General features: G+C 40.1%; 1 protein-coding gene across 4 annotated transcripts in view; it reads right to left on the bottom strand.

Moving 5' to 3' along the window:
• KYNU (kynureninase) overlaps positions 1–12,756 on the bottom strand; it is a 59,705-nt gene extending 46,949 nt beyond the window's left edge. The window contains exons 1-2 of one of the 4 annotated variants that reach the window (XM_065638003.1): positions 12,709–12,756; positions 5,517–5,706 (exon numbers count right to left, since the gene is read on the bottom strand). In XM_065638003.1, coding sequence (XP_065494075.1) covers positions 5,517–5,706; positions 12,709–12,717 — 199 coding nt within the window. In that variant the 5' untranslated portion in view covers positions 12,718–12,756. Of the gene's footprint in view, positions 1–5,516; positions 5,708–9,945; positions 9,981–10,645; positions 10,796–11,882; positions 11,919–12,708 lie in introns of those variants that run through there. The other 3 variants (XM_065638005.1, XM_065638002.1, XM_065638006.1) reach the window with 3 other exon arrangements.
• Positions 12,757–15,050: the final 2,294 nt, after the last annotated feature.

The following is a 15,050-nucleotide window of genomic DNA, read 5'->3' as shown; positions in this document are numbered from 1 at the left end:
TCAAGATAATAGAGACCAGTCATCAACCTAACATTGCCACTAGCCCATGTCCTTAAGATCACCATCTACACATCTTTTAAACCCCTCCAGGGATGGCGACTCCAGCACTGCCCTGGGCAGCCTGTTCCAATGCCCAATAGCCCTTTGGGGAAGAAATTGTTCCCAAGATCCAACCTCAACCTCCCATGGTGCAACTTGAGGCCTCCTGTTCTCCAGGCTGAACCTCCCAGGTCCCTCAGTCTCTCCCCATCACACTTGTGCTCCAGCCCCTTCCCCAGCTCTGTTCCCTTCTCTGAACTCACTCCAGCACCTCAAGGTCTTTCTTGTCATGATGGGCCCAAAACTGAACCCAGGATTTGAGGTGCAACCTCACCAATGCCCAGTAAGGAGGAAGAGAAGCAAGCTGCAAGCAGATATTCCCCTTGTCCTCCTGCAATTTTTGGCTTAGCCCATCGATACCTGTTTTGGAGCTATTGTGAGTTCAGGCAGCATTAAATCTCCAGGTCTCTGGGGCTGTGTGTGAAGCAGCAGCTGGCACTGATTTTTGTCAGGTCTGTAACCGACAGTGAGTGAAGAGGAAGCATTTTCCTGACCAGGCTATCCCCTTTTCTTCCATCATTAATACAGTCCTACTCCGAGTCGTGAAACTACTCGAATCGTGCATTTAAGAAAAGCTAAGAATAAGTAAATCTGTGTCTTTCATGTAAGGTCTTCCTGCATGGTTAAACCGCTATTTAGGAAAAATGTAGTCATTGCAGCAAATATTTTAAGGCAGTCTCAAAAGTTCTTGTCTTGTCAGCATATATTGTGGGCTGCAAGTCATGTCATCATCTGAGGAGGAGGAAATCTATGTTGACAAATCCTTTCAATGATTAGGAGAACAGCAAGGCAGTAGAAATTTATAAATAATAGCTCTAGTGAGGTTCTGAACAATCTAATTACCCCATGTCATCATCTATCAATCCAAATATTGCCTTTTTCTATTATTTTTCATGTTAGAGATTCTTGGAGGGACAAGTGATGGTGACCTTCTAGAAGTAGTAAGTAAGTTACAGTCATCTACACATATACTTACAACACCCCAAAAGATAACGTTACATATATTTTACATAAATATAGTCAATATACCTCAGAAGACAGATCAAATGAATGAATATGTTAAGATACATCCTAGAAATGAATGATAAGATTGCATTTTTGTCTGTTAAAATTTTCTGTTAAGGCTGTAGAAAAATAGATTAGATGCCTGGAAAAGGTCCCTTACTACCTTTGGCACTAACAACTGCCAACTTCATTGAACTTCACCAGAAACACATTTTTCAGACATATAGACAACGTGGGTAATTTCTTAATTAAAGTTTTAGAAGCTTTTAAAAAGCATAAGTCAGAGAGCAATTTGAGCCTAATCTGTTTTACAGATACTATATCTGGTTTTCATCTCTATTCTAATATGAATGAAAACAGAGAGGCATAAATAGTATCCATGCTCCTAAATTGGTTCTATTAACAGTTCTTTTCCTATCAAGAAACACAATAATACTGTCTCATTGGGAATAGAGAGAAGAACCTTTGCGCACGAATTTGAAAGCTCTAAATCTCACTAATACTCTTTATGCTCCAATCAAGCATTCAAACAGGTAAGGAATTACAAGCTGGCTTTTCTTGCACCACAGTCCTCTCTAAATAAAAATGCCTCTTGGGTCACTGTTGGAGAGAGTGACATTACCTCTTCAGTAAGGTTTTTTTACTTTTACACCTGTTATTTTGGATATTCTTGGTGGGGTTTTTTGGCATGTTATCAACTCTGTATTGGGCTGTACTCTTTCCCTATTCACAAAAAGCCTTTTATTTCCCCCTCTCTGGCATCGTTAAAAGACTCATTCTGAACCATTGCTGCTTCACAAAACAGGTTTGTTTTTTGCAGCATCTTTGTCAGTCCACAACTTCTGACCGGCACACCACACCCTTGTGCTCCAACCCTTTCTCAGTCACGGTGATAATCTTTACAGTAAAGCATCTGTCTTCTTCAGACTTGCACTTGTCTTTCCCCAAATTATGCCACCTTCATTTCTCACAGTATTGGCCCTTTTTATTTCTGGAGGAGCTGCTGTTGACATTGAATACATATTGTAATATTCTGATAGGAAATAAGCACAACTGACAAAATAATGGCTGGTGCAAAACAAACAGGAGATAATGAATGAAACATGTTCTTACAGTAGCCTGAATAAAAGCTTTAAAAAATATATTTTAAAAGGAACAATAATTCACATTAAGATTAATTAGATACATTATAAATTATTCTCACACCTACTAAGATTAGTCAGATCTTATAACATACGTTAATTTGCATGCTAAATATACCCAGTCACCTACATTGAAGATGTATTTCTATACTTTTTAAACCTCCAAGAAAAAGCAAGTTTATTTTCAGAAATATTCAGTCCAAACAGAAGGCAAAACCACAATGTATTTATTAACCAGAAAGGAAGGACTAAATCTGTTTATATACTATCTGAGTCCTATCCCTTGCCGAAGGATAAAAGATCACCTCTTTCACACCTTCCTATGCCCCCCTCACAAGCCCTCCAAACAAAGAGCCGGATTTATGATTAACCACTACCTTTAACCATCTCTTCAGGGAAATACAGCTCAACACTTTCAGTCTGGGACACCTTTTTATTCCCAAGAAACCCAAATGATGTTCTGTTCCTTTACAAGATGACAAAGTACAAGCCATAGCCTTAATCAGATTGGTGATTTGGTGCCCAGCTGCAATCCAGCCATTCCTGCTTCCCCTCAGTGCACCAAAAAAAGCATTCAAGAAGCTTTGTTGTCAGCGAGGAGATGCAAACATCTATTTAAATCTTCTGCTGTCATCTTTTCCTATTTGCTCACCTGAGCCTCGTCCCTCATGCTTGAACAGAAAAATTCAAAGATTTACCAGAGAGTTAGTCTGCTAGTGGTTTCCACTTGATTGATATAACAAATAAACAGCTGTGACAGTTTATAAGTTGATAACTAAATTAAACTATTATAATGACTTTCTAAATATTTTTACGTACGTCATCTTACAGTTGTCTCCTATGGATATTCTCATCTGCTCCTTGTAAGGCTTCATTTTAAAACCTTATTGTAATGTTTTATGTAAATACATAAAGAATATTTGACGGCTAATATCTGTAATGACATTTATCTTCAGAAGCACGTTATCTAGGATCCGCTCGTGTGCTCAGATAAATGTCATGGGAGATCTGTCTCTACGGTATAGACACATAACGTAAATATATATATATATTTACACCCCTGCTGTGTTTCAGCAGGTAAGCTGTTCCTGATGACAGCTGAAGCACAGAGAACAGAGACAAGGGAAAAAGAGGAGGCAAAAACCCCTCAATTTGGCAACACAAGAATGATGGGTTCTCTGTGCTATTCAACTGGTACAACTTTGTAGGCTGCTTATCCTCACTAAAACATATATATCCACAGTCTCAGGACTACATATTATAGTAACTGGGGGGGGGGGGAGGGAATAAATATCAGCAGTCTTGGAGTCTAAATATTATAGCTATGGAAAAACAAACAATAATGGAGGTTGGAATGGAAGCAATGATAACTGCCACAGGGGTATCGCAACCTCTATATACTTCTCAGAAGATAGATTCTTTAATCTGAAGCTGCTGAGACACCACACTGAAAAGTGACTTTTCATATACTTGAGAGACATTTGACACACTGGAGCCACAGACACGGCTGGAGTCCAACATCTTCCCAGCTTCTGAGGGATGTTCTGCATCTCCTGTACCTACACTGCACTGGGGAATGTGCACCAGCAGCATGGTGAGAGCAGAAGTGATTTGCAGGACGGAATAGTCATAAACAAACAGATGGGGTTTAGGTAACCCTTGTAAGCAACCAGGGAAAGAGAGAGGAAAAAAAAGACTTTTTTGGCAGACAGGCTGAGAAAACCTCCTCCATGCAGAGGAAGCACCTAGTTTAAATATTTGTAAAGTGTCCAGCTCTACTCTGAATAATATAAATAGCAAAACCCAAGGATTTAAATGCGAGGAAAGATAAGCCAATACCACTAGTACATAGGGAACTAAGATTTATCACCCCCATGTCCTAAGGGCATGAACAGGCTGCATTCCCAACATTCATCATCACTAGGCAGAAACATACTGAAGACAAAGATACTTTCAAAAGATGTCCAGGAATTCAGACAATTGGTACCATTTTCTATCACAGATCTTTACTGGATGTAACTTGGTCAATGTACCTGCAATTTTTCATGTAGTAACACTACTGTTCTTTTCAGAAAAATATCTGCAGAAAATTGAATCTGCATTTATTAGAAGATGAAAACATTTTGCAAGTTCTATGACTTTTTTTTTCCTTTAATTTTTAATAGATGCTTCCTGTCAAGGCAAAAAAAAAAAAAAAAATAAAAGGAGAAAGACCATACCTATATACATTCACTATCTAAGGCAATAATATGCCATTTCTTCAGCTTCTCATGTGCTATGACCAGGGAGTGCAGAGCAGGCACAGCTTTTGCTCCCCGTGTACTTGACATGTGAGCAGAAAATAAACCCAGACAGGACTTCAGAAGCCGGAGAAGATCCCAGGACCTTGCTGGCTCCACAGGTGCTCCCAGCAGGTTTCTCTGCATAATTTTGACCAGACACACCAGCAGGTGTAGGTATAGAAAAAAACTACACGGAAATGTTTTGTAGTTTTCCTGGGCTGGGAGTACACACCAGGTCCTCTCTAAATAAATCAAAGGTATCCCTGCACCCATGGCCAGGTATGCCACCGCATCCTCAAAACAACCTACAGACCTCGAATGAGGGAGAAAAATTTTGACAACCATTTTGCACGGCCACATTGAAGCCATGTGCAGTTATCTATTCGTAGACAATTCATGAGGAAATTAGGAAAGATCTTCAACTAAAAGGTTTCAGTATGAATTACTTGCTCAGATCAATTATTTGTTCTAAGGCACAGTCTTCTGTTTGGCCTCCAGAAGAAAATAATCACTACTGCTAACATTTATGCCTTATTGCTAATATAATGCATGTACCATCTCTTTCATTAACTAAAATAATTGTAACTAGGTAGATAATATCAAACTATATTATACTGAGGAAGCAACTAGTCTGAACTATTGTAAGCTACATTGCCGTTTCACACCGTTAGATAGAAAAGCTTCTGCCTGTAATTTTCAATCAGTCACTATATTGTTCAAAGCAGCTGACTGACAGCATAAGCACTGAGTAAGTACTGCATCCTCACATTTTATTCAGGATGGGAATGAGAGCATAAAGCTTCTGGTGCTAGAATAAGTTGATGGATTGGTTTAGCAACATCAGGGACATACTGTGCTCAGATGCGACTGCAATTGCTCAATTATCTCATAAGTGACAATGATTTCCAAGGATTTGTGATAAACACATGTGGAAGATGCAAAGCCCCACCCTTTCCACCCACTTCCCCACTGTAATTATAATTCTTACTTGGAGGCAGATCCTTGACTTTTGGGATAAAGAAACATTCGCGAAGATGCTTTAACTCATCTTCTTCATCTAAGTGAAAAGCAAGTTTCTTGTCTGTGGGACTGCATCCTAGCCGCAAGGCAGTTTGTTCTAAAATGTTTGCTGGTAACACAGGAGAAGATGGATCCATTTTCAGGTCATTCAATTTCACCTTAAAAATGAAAAATGCCACAATTTAGCTTCTGCAGTCCGCATATTCACCAGTGGCTGATAAGCAGCCACTAAAGCTGCATCAGTCAAGACCCAAACTGACTTGATGTAAAGCTTTTAAAAAGTGAAGCATTTGAATAGAATGGCAAAACTGATCAATTCAAGTATTTCCAAGGCAACTTCTTTTTTTTCTATAGATACAATGCTGTTCCCATTTTAAGCTATAGCAGCAGCTTCTAAGTTCTCCCACCAGACCGGCAGCAGTTACAAACCCTGAAGTGTCATTCACAATTTTGAGACCTCAAAGCCAGAGGCGGCACGATTGTTTCTGCAGCCTGTGCTCCTAAAAACAGCAGGTGCACAGCTACACTGAAGTTCTTTCCAGGCTGTACAAGGTTCAGCATCTTTCAGCTTTTCTTAGAAAGTTTGTGTACAGCCATGCTCACGTACCAGGGCAGAGCAAACAAAGATACCATTAAAATGGAGCTTTCAAGACCAGAACCTTGAATTAATATTTCCTTCTAGCTACAATGAATATGCTGGTGTTATAGCTCCGTTTGTCTTGGGAAAAGAGAGAAGCCCAAATTATGCCGCAAACGTGACAGACCACAGTTTCTAACAAAATATCCAAAAATGTATCTGCAAAATTTACAAGCTCATTGAACTTTTTAAGAAGAATAGTTCTGTAACTGTAACGCTCAGAGACACAGGTACGTTCAACAGGGCATTTGCGCACTTGGTTTTGCAGATCTATCGGCAAAGAAAATTTATGACACGTTGCTCTGTACTTGAGGGCAAAACTCGGCCGGCGCTTCCTGCCGCGATGTGTTGCAGGAGGCAGTCAGGAGGCTCACCGAGGCGCTTGGTGGGAACTCTATAGTTAGACCACACAATATTATCTGTCTTTTTAGCGTTCCCAAGAGTTTCGGTGCAACAGAGAAACCCTAGGGCATAGGTAGAAATAGGACAATTTAGCACATGATATGCATGGAGTCGCTAGAAAAATACAGTGTTCTCCCTCTGAGAAAGAAAACTCTTAAAAATATGCACCCTCCCTAGGTACCAGCTCTCCTTTCTTCTAACCAATAGTATATTATTGATAGTTATCCAGAAACAAGCTGTGGAGAGAACAACAGGTGATTATGTGGGTTGCAGCCAGCTGATCTTTACGTTCATTCCCGCTGAACCAAGCTTACGCTTTTGTGGGAGAGAGGTTCTGAGAATCAGCGTCATGGTATGTTCCAAGTTATAGACATTTCAAAAAATTAAATCCCTTATGACACTTTTGTCTGTATTCTTTATGGTACAAAAGCATAAATGCAGATTAGGGGTTTTTTTATCAAATTCTTATGCCAGTCCCTGAAAACCATCCAGAAGAGCTTCGTCGACACATACAGAAAGGACAAGTGGTATTTAAATATAAGCCCCTAAACAGCACAACCTCATTACAGCCAATTAATCCAAACCTGTTTATACTTTAGCTAAATGGCCAGCATGCTGCTAGTTACCTGGCTTAACATGCTGTCATTTAGTTTATGATGAGAACATTTTCTTTTTCCCTTTCAGACTTGATAGCTCACACAGTAGCAATTTTTCCTCTCCCACCAGCATGTACAGTTTAAAATGAATAAATAAATAAATAGCCAGTAGAGCTTTTTAAGATAGTCATTTTCCATAGCTAATGTTCACCAGCCCCTGGGAGGTACTGGAGATGTCCTTGTTTTTTGTTATCTCCACACAAGGGTAGTCACACCTCCTCATTGTCACCAAATTTATCATTCCCACTCATTCATCCTAATCATCCCTTAGCTGGTAAAAAGGAAAATAAAACGGCAAAAATGGTTGAAAAAATATATTTTAACAGCTTGGTTCTCAGAGTGTTTTTCAAGGCTTCTAGAAGACAAAGGGCTACACCTGGACAAGTAGTTGGGTGTGATGCTAAAGCGGCTGAGCTGGCTGGAACCATCACACCCAACTTAATCAGTAAATCAGGATTGATTTTCAAGCAATACTGGGATCAACACTTAAAAAGTGGAACACTTTTTGTTTCCAAAGGCTTATTTCTTCGATTTACAACACCAGCACAGGAGTCCCAAACCCAAAGGCATTACCAAAGCATGTTCAGCACATACACACATAATCAAGATATAGTCCTCTATTGTTAATAATGAGCATTTAATGCAAATTATGGAAACAATCCTTGGAGAAGCAGTTGGAAATCAGGTCTCCATGACTGTATCCTTCCAGATGTAAAGACAACAGGGTCTGTGTAGTCTTTTCTACCCAGTCATGTTCCTTTCCTCTCACATTAATGCCTGGAATTTTTTTGCTCCCCAGCGACAAAGCTCCTGAAGTAAGTGAAAGGGCCTTTTAATGTCCCTAAACAGATGACTCACTTGAGTCAGGGATATTTGTTCAGTGATGCTCAGCTCCCCCAGTCCCCGGGAGGGGGACGGTGCGGCATTGGCATTGCCATCACCTGTGTCCTCTCCTGGATGCAGCCTATGAGGAAGGTTTGGGAGTCTCCAGCCTTTGTCTCCTGGTGCCCACACAGGCAATGCCTGCTAATTCCCTTGCAATTTATGATCAAGAGATGGATGACAAGGGTGCCTGAAGGACAGTTTGGCTTTACACACCAGATCCCTCTCATCTGGTCTGTAGCTTCTCTGCTTTACGCCAGACAAACACAGTGCAGCATCCTCCCATTTGTCTTACTAGTCACTATTTTTCAATAATGACACACGGTTATTACAGTGGATTAATGGCTATGATATTCCAGGCCATTTTGTTTCCATTTGAGGCCTGACCCAAAACCCACTGAAGTCTATACTTGTCTCTATTACAGACAAAGATTTCTGGATCAGGCTTTTGGTTCCCTGTCATTGCTGTAGTTTGCTGCATATGATCAATGACTTACATTTATTGTGATTCTTATTTTTATTAAATTTTGACAGCAAATATAATATTAAATACAAAGATCTAGAAGCTAAAAATGATTAAGTGCTCAGAGGTATCTGATTTAATACAAACGTTATGAAATAAGATAAAACTACTAAAATAGAATCAATCAAAATCCTATTGAGGAATGAAATCCCAGAGATCCAATTCTGAGACCAGAGTAAGAAAGTACTTTTGTCCTTTGAATGGGAATTAGGCTTCGTAGAGAGGGAACCCCAGAATTGCTTCACGGTTTTTTGGTCGGTTGGTTTTTTTGTGGGTGTTTTTTTTAGTGTTTTGTTTTGTTTTTCTTTTCCACTCCAAGCACACTATTAAATTTTCTAATTGCTGCAGAATAGAGTCCCGTGCAGTTACTTTACAATAATTTGTCATTTGTTATTTTCTATATGTAGAAAAGAATACATTTGTATAAGAACAGCACACCTTTATCCCAATTCGATTATCTTAATTTAATTGAAAACTATATTCTGTATCCTCTTCAAATTAAAATTTAGACCCATCAATGCAAAACATAGTTCCAACTCTGATAAGCATGGTTCCATACCAGGATTTTTTCATACAATTTAAAGTAAAAATAATCAGTATATGTAATAAATACTCTTTATTTAGAGTAAAAATAATGAACATTTTAAGAGAAATAACTTCCCTCCATCACCTACTCTGAAAAAAGCATTCAGGTGTTTACTTCCACCTTTCCTTGAAACTTCCTCGTACTATTTGTCTTAATAGATGACGTGAAATAAGCTTTTTTTTTTTTTTTAGTCTTTCTTTGCTCTTTTGACTCTTCCACAGAATTTGCTTCTACTGCATACTGATTCAATGCAAAGAACTCACCAATGACTGCTGGCAATCTTTCATTTTCAAAAAGAGCATACACAACTTTTAAGAAAACAGTCATTGTTACATATTTTATCAGCAGAGATATCAGACCCACTACTTCATCTCCCATTTTAAAACTATAAAAGACAATGAATGAGAATTAGACACAAGTGACACAAATATCTGGGTGATTATTTCTGTTTTGTCCTTTATGCATAATTTACTGGCTAAATAGAAAAAAAATGTTTGAATATTAGCAAGCCATCTTATCAAACTTACACAGGAAGGTCCATTAGGCTTAATTACAAGAATGATAATTTATCCTATTTTTAGATCCACTTACGATATTTTTATAGATCTACCCTCCAACTATAATTGTATCTCAATGTCTTTATTAAAAAAAAAAAAGTCTTCTCACCCCCTTTAATCATTTTCTTAAAATATTCCAAGATGTTACTCACAAGTCTTTCTACCCAGCACAGTGCTGACAGGCACACAATGAATCGCTACATAAAAAGCTGTATCAATGTCTTCAGAAAAAAAAGAGTTTTAGCATGGGAATAGCATGTGCTGCACTTTCTGCCCTCCGATAGCTGTTTACCAGGTTGCTAAATACTGCTCAACCTCTGGACCTTTGACGTTTCCAGGTTAGTGTCCAAATGAAATATTCGGAAGGAAAATTGGGGGTGTGCACATGTATAAGAGCTCGAGTTTGCAGTATAGGTCCCCAGAGTCAAAATACGCCCACCCAAAGCACCAATAGCACTGCGAATTGAAGTTGTTTTAAAAACAAATAAAGAAAAACTACAGAAATGCACAGCCAGTAAGGGCTGATTCTCCTTCCCGTCTTTACACGAATGAAATTGCTTCTCTGAATACATTTTTGCAGAAGGAAGTTCCTAAAAAAAGCACAGCCCAAAGCAACACACGTTCTAGATTACTTCAGGTTAAATACACTTGAGTGAATTTGTTGAAATTACAGAACTGCAGAGAAAGAAAAATCTAAATATTCATAGCATTCCCAGCTACAGACAAACAGCAGCAAACACAAGTGTATAATTAAATAAGTTACACAGCACAGTGTCACAGCTGCAGCAAGGGAATGCGACAGAGAGGAATTATAATAAACTCAGTTACTTCAAGTAATTTAGGCACTTATTGACCTTCATGTCAAGAAATGTTTCAGTGTTAAAAGTAATTTTACATATAAAACTCATCTCTTCCCCTTCACAGCGAAACCACGTTACCCTGCGGTTGGCAGCCGTTCCTGAGGGGGGATGATGAAATTCTTGTGCAAATACTGGGTGCTGCATGAAGAAACAGCCACAGTCACATGCTGGGTCCTCCAGACTCTGACCCGCACAGTGACTGAGCACATGACCTCCAAGAGTTAATCAAAAACCAGGTATATATATATATATATATTTTTTTTTTTTTCCCCCCTTTGTCACCATGGCAAAACTTAAAGCTCTGATTCAATTAAGAAGGCACCCTTCTCCCAGGCAAAAAAAAAAAAAAAAAAAAAAGAACAAAAAACCACACACAATTATAATGAAAATGCTTTTAAACGAAACTCTTTAGCAAAGGAGCAGATCAATAGCATAACAGGTAGAAGTCGGCAATGTCCGCAGCAATATGGCAGAGGGAGTGGTGGCAATTTACAGAGAGCATGGATTTGCCAGGGTGGAAACCAGAAGAATTAGAAGTGAAATTAGGGAAGAAAAGAGCTGATATCTCTCTTTGCTCTCTATAAACATTATCTCAGACCAGCCACGTGTTAGCGCAGTCCTCTCCATTCAAGCTTGAACAACACCCATTCCTACACGTAGCTAGAATGTAGTCATCTGAAAGCAACAAAAATAGTTTCTTGATGAAATTGATGAAATTTCGGGGGGGGGGGGGGGGGTGGAATCGCAACACAACAACAACAAAACGGTGAGGAGAGACATAGAGGCAAAGGATCAGAGCTGTGGACTAACAATATAATTTAGAAGTACAACTCCATCCCAATATTCTGTAGGCACAGACCCCTGCAGTAATGCATTTATTATCTAGATTTCCTTTTTCAGTAAGCACCAATATATTTGACACTCTTGAACTGTAACATTTCATTTTCTTTGTTAGAAAAAACAAACAAATGAAAAAAACACACAACCACCCAAAGCACTTAATATTGACCCAAAATAAAGCTAACCTCTACCCATCAGTTCTTACAGTATCTTTACCCTGTCAAATGATTTTTGGACTTCCCACTAACCTATCTCATTTACTCCACCAGCAAGACAACTGGACTGCTGCTCAAGAAACTTCGTACCGCCAGGAATTTGGGCCAAGAAAGAGAAGCAGGAGGTTGAGGCGCTTCAGCTAGTGAGGCAAGAGGGATCCCAGCATTAAACTCACTCCCAAAAGGTACTTATTTCTGGTTTGGTTGGCCATTCATGTCAAGTCAAGCTGAAATACACTGTAACTTTTCATCATGCTTTTGGAAATAAAACCATACAAATGGTAGAGTGAAAATTTTCCCACTGCCTTTTCATTTGAAAAAACATCTTTAGTTTTATCCTTGTCAATGGAGGCAGGATAGCAGCTGTGTTGGCAAAGGCTATACATTTGTAGACTTTCATGAGAGTAGGAATATTGACCCCTTCCCAACTCTTCAGATGGAATGAAAAAAAAAAAAAAACCAAAAACCTTTGCCCTTAAATTCAAGGCTCGAAAATCAGCAAACATGTCTCCTTGGTACCTTTTTTACTGTAGAACTAATCTAGTGGTCTGTATTTTTTTATATAAAGGACACGCAGCTTTGTGGGAATACAAGCTCTGCCTGCCTGTAACTGAGGTATGGGGTACACAAGGCAGAGAAGAAATTAAGGGGTGGACAGGCAAACACATTTCTCATACGAACAGCTTCTCTGGCTTGGTTGGAGGTGCTTAACCACGTTAAGCCGTGCGCTGCCAGACACATCTGTGAGCATGCTGATACTGCTTCATCTCATCCTTCACCCTAACCATTTGCCATACCCGCCTGCCGTCCATCACTGCCAGCCCCGGGCTCACTAGAGCACATTCGAACCCTTGTCATGGGATCCTTGTCCCTTGGCTGAAAGAAATTATGTGAGCTTTTCCACAGGGAGGCAAATAAAACTTGTAATAAACTCACAAAACGTGTGCCTTGTTCGCAAGACGCATGACAACAACCACCAACCAAGGGTGCCTTGAAGCACACCAAGCCCATGGCAGACGGGGTGCCAGGACACTTGGTCCGTCAGGTCATGAAAGCTTGCCTTGGTACTGCTAGCCCAGAGCACTCTCGATGTCAGGAGTGCAAAACCATCCAGCAAACGAAGAAGGTCTCTGTCTAACCAAAATAAGGCAGGTCTTACCCAGGGCGAGATGGCCTAGAAGACCCTCGAGCAGGAAAACCCTGTGGTTTCTACAACCTGAAAAGGAGAAGCAAGGCCAAGCAGCAGACGCTGCACCTGCAGCAGAGCTCTGCTCAGCACACAGCTGCTTTGGAAAATCCAGCCTGGCTGTATTTACACGGCAAGCCCCGCAGCTATTTTTTTAAAGCACGCCATCTGCACCTCACCATGGCATGATGCATTTCACCTCAGGCCCAACAGCCATGGCTTGGTAAACAACAGCATAAAACCTTCCTCTTTTTTCTGCTCAGCTTGCTACACCAACTTCCTTATCAGTTTTGTTTTCTTTACATCCCATCAACGCTTTTAGGCTCTACCTGAAAAGCTCATCAGGCCACATTTAAACCCTCCTTGATGAGGATGCCCTACACCTGCTCTTACCTTGTTCTCCTCCCTCCCAGACCCTAGAGAATGATATTTTGCTTCTGAAGTGATTTGAGGGGAAAATGCATATTTGGTCTATTTGTAACAGTGGATCACTCTGGTTGTGCAATTCTGAATTTCATCTTCTGGTTAAGACTGAAAAAAAACCTCACTTGGTCCATTAAGCTTTACCTTACAGAGAGTTAACTCTATAATTATGATCCAGTCTTGTTGTGGGGCTTTGTTTTGTTTGTTTGTGGGTTTGTGGGTTTGTTTGGTTGGTTTGGGTGGTAGTTTTGGGTTGGGGGGGGGAAGTGTTTTTTGTTTCCTATTTTAATTCATGGAGCAGTTATTAGTATTTCCTGCTAAATTGTTGGCTGCCTTTTGGGTGGACAAAGGAAGCTCCTGAAATCTTCTTGCTGATCTGAAGCACTTTTCCCTACTTTCTTTTCAGTTGACCTGTTAGGTATACCTCCTTAAATAGATATGGCTTTTTCCCTGTTATGTGACCTGCTCCTAATACTGGTTTTCTTCGGGCTCTATATCAGCTACCACCTTAATTTCTTTCTTAGTCTTTAGACAAAGTATTTGTTCTTTAAAATCTATTCTTAAAATAGAGTCTCTATGAGGAAAACAAAAAATGTAAGAATAGAAATAAGGAATTGTTTACTTTTTTGCAGTTATATTTAGGGAGAAATATTCCACAGCACTAATAATAGTAATTCCCAGAGAGGGACAATAAGGGAATCAGGGTCAAGTGGTTTTCATGTACAGAGAACCGAGAACAGTAACTGTCCCCATCTTTGATAACTCCGTGGCAGCTGCAACAGCAAGAGAACATCATTTGAATAGATGAAATTTCCTTGTATCGCTCCAAGTTAGCTCCTACTAAGAAAAAAATTCTGATGCCCTCCCTCGTGTTTCCAGGCACATACACGTATGTTTTTAAAGCCTCTTGCTATAAGGAACGGTTTATCGCTGTTGTTTGTCTCAATGTTTTCCAAAGGATAGGAGCTTTCCATCCCCCTGGTCAAATATTTGATGTTAACGTTTGCTTTGGACAGCGAGGGCATTTTAAGCTGTTTTTACCAAATGCAGGGACAGGAGGGGGGGATGCGTCTGTCCCTGCCCGAGGGATCAGTAGTACGACAGCCAAGGGGGTATTTGAGAGACTGAAAGCAAAACGGGGGACCTGGCACCCGCTTCTCTCATGGCAGCTGCTTGCTACATTTTGCGTAATCTTCTTAAAAATAAATGTGAGTGGTTCGGGGGTGTAGTTGGGCGATTTGCCATAAATCCTCTTTCTCCAAGGTCCTCCCAAAGAAAGGTAAAGGTGTTGGTGTATCAGACACAGCCTCTCTGCTCTACAGCCACCGTTTCATCTGCAGGTCCTCACCTACCAAACGAGCAGGTGTGTGTCTGGACTCTCACAGCACGGGACAGCTGCCAACTTCATCTTCTTGTAGCGTGGTTCCTGCCTGTGGTCAAAGAGCTTCTGAGAAAGGGGGAATCAGAAACCAGCTACAGGCCAGATGCAAAGGGATTATAGCAACAAGACGTTATCAAGAGGCTTCCCACAATACCAGAGCTTTCTTTTTCTCTTAAATATTTGTGTACTATGTCTTTTACGATGCATTTCATACCATCACAGGCTGGCTAATAGCTGAGGACATTAACAGAACCAAGGCAGACAAATGGCCATGCTGCGTTGTCCCTCCTTCCCCTGCCCCCTGTATACGGCTCCAGAAAAGCGAATGCACTTCACACTTCCATTTTTATATTT

The sequence above is a fragment of the Caloenas nicobarica genome, chromosome 6 (genome assembly GCF_036013445.1).
Source record: "Caloenas nicobarica isolate bCalNic1 chromosome 6, bCalNic1.hap1, whole genome shotgun sequence".
NCBI lineage: Eukaryota > Metazoa > Chordata > Aves > Columbiformes > Columbidae > Caloenas > Caloenas nicobarica.
This window is presented reverse-complemented; position numbering and strand designations above follow the sequence as displayed.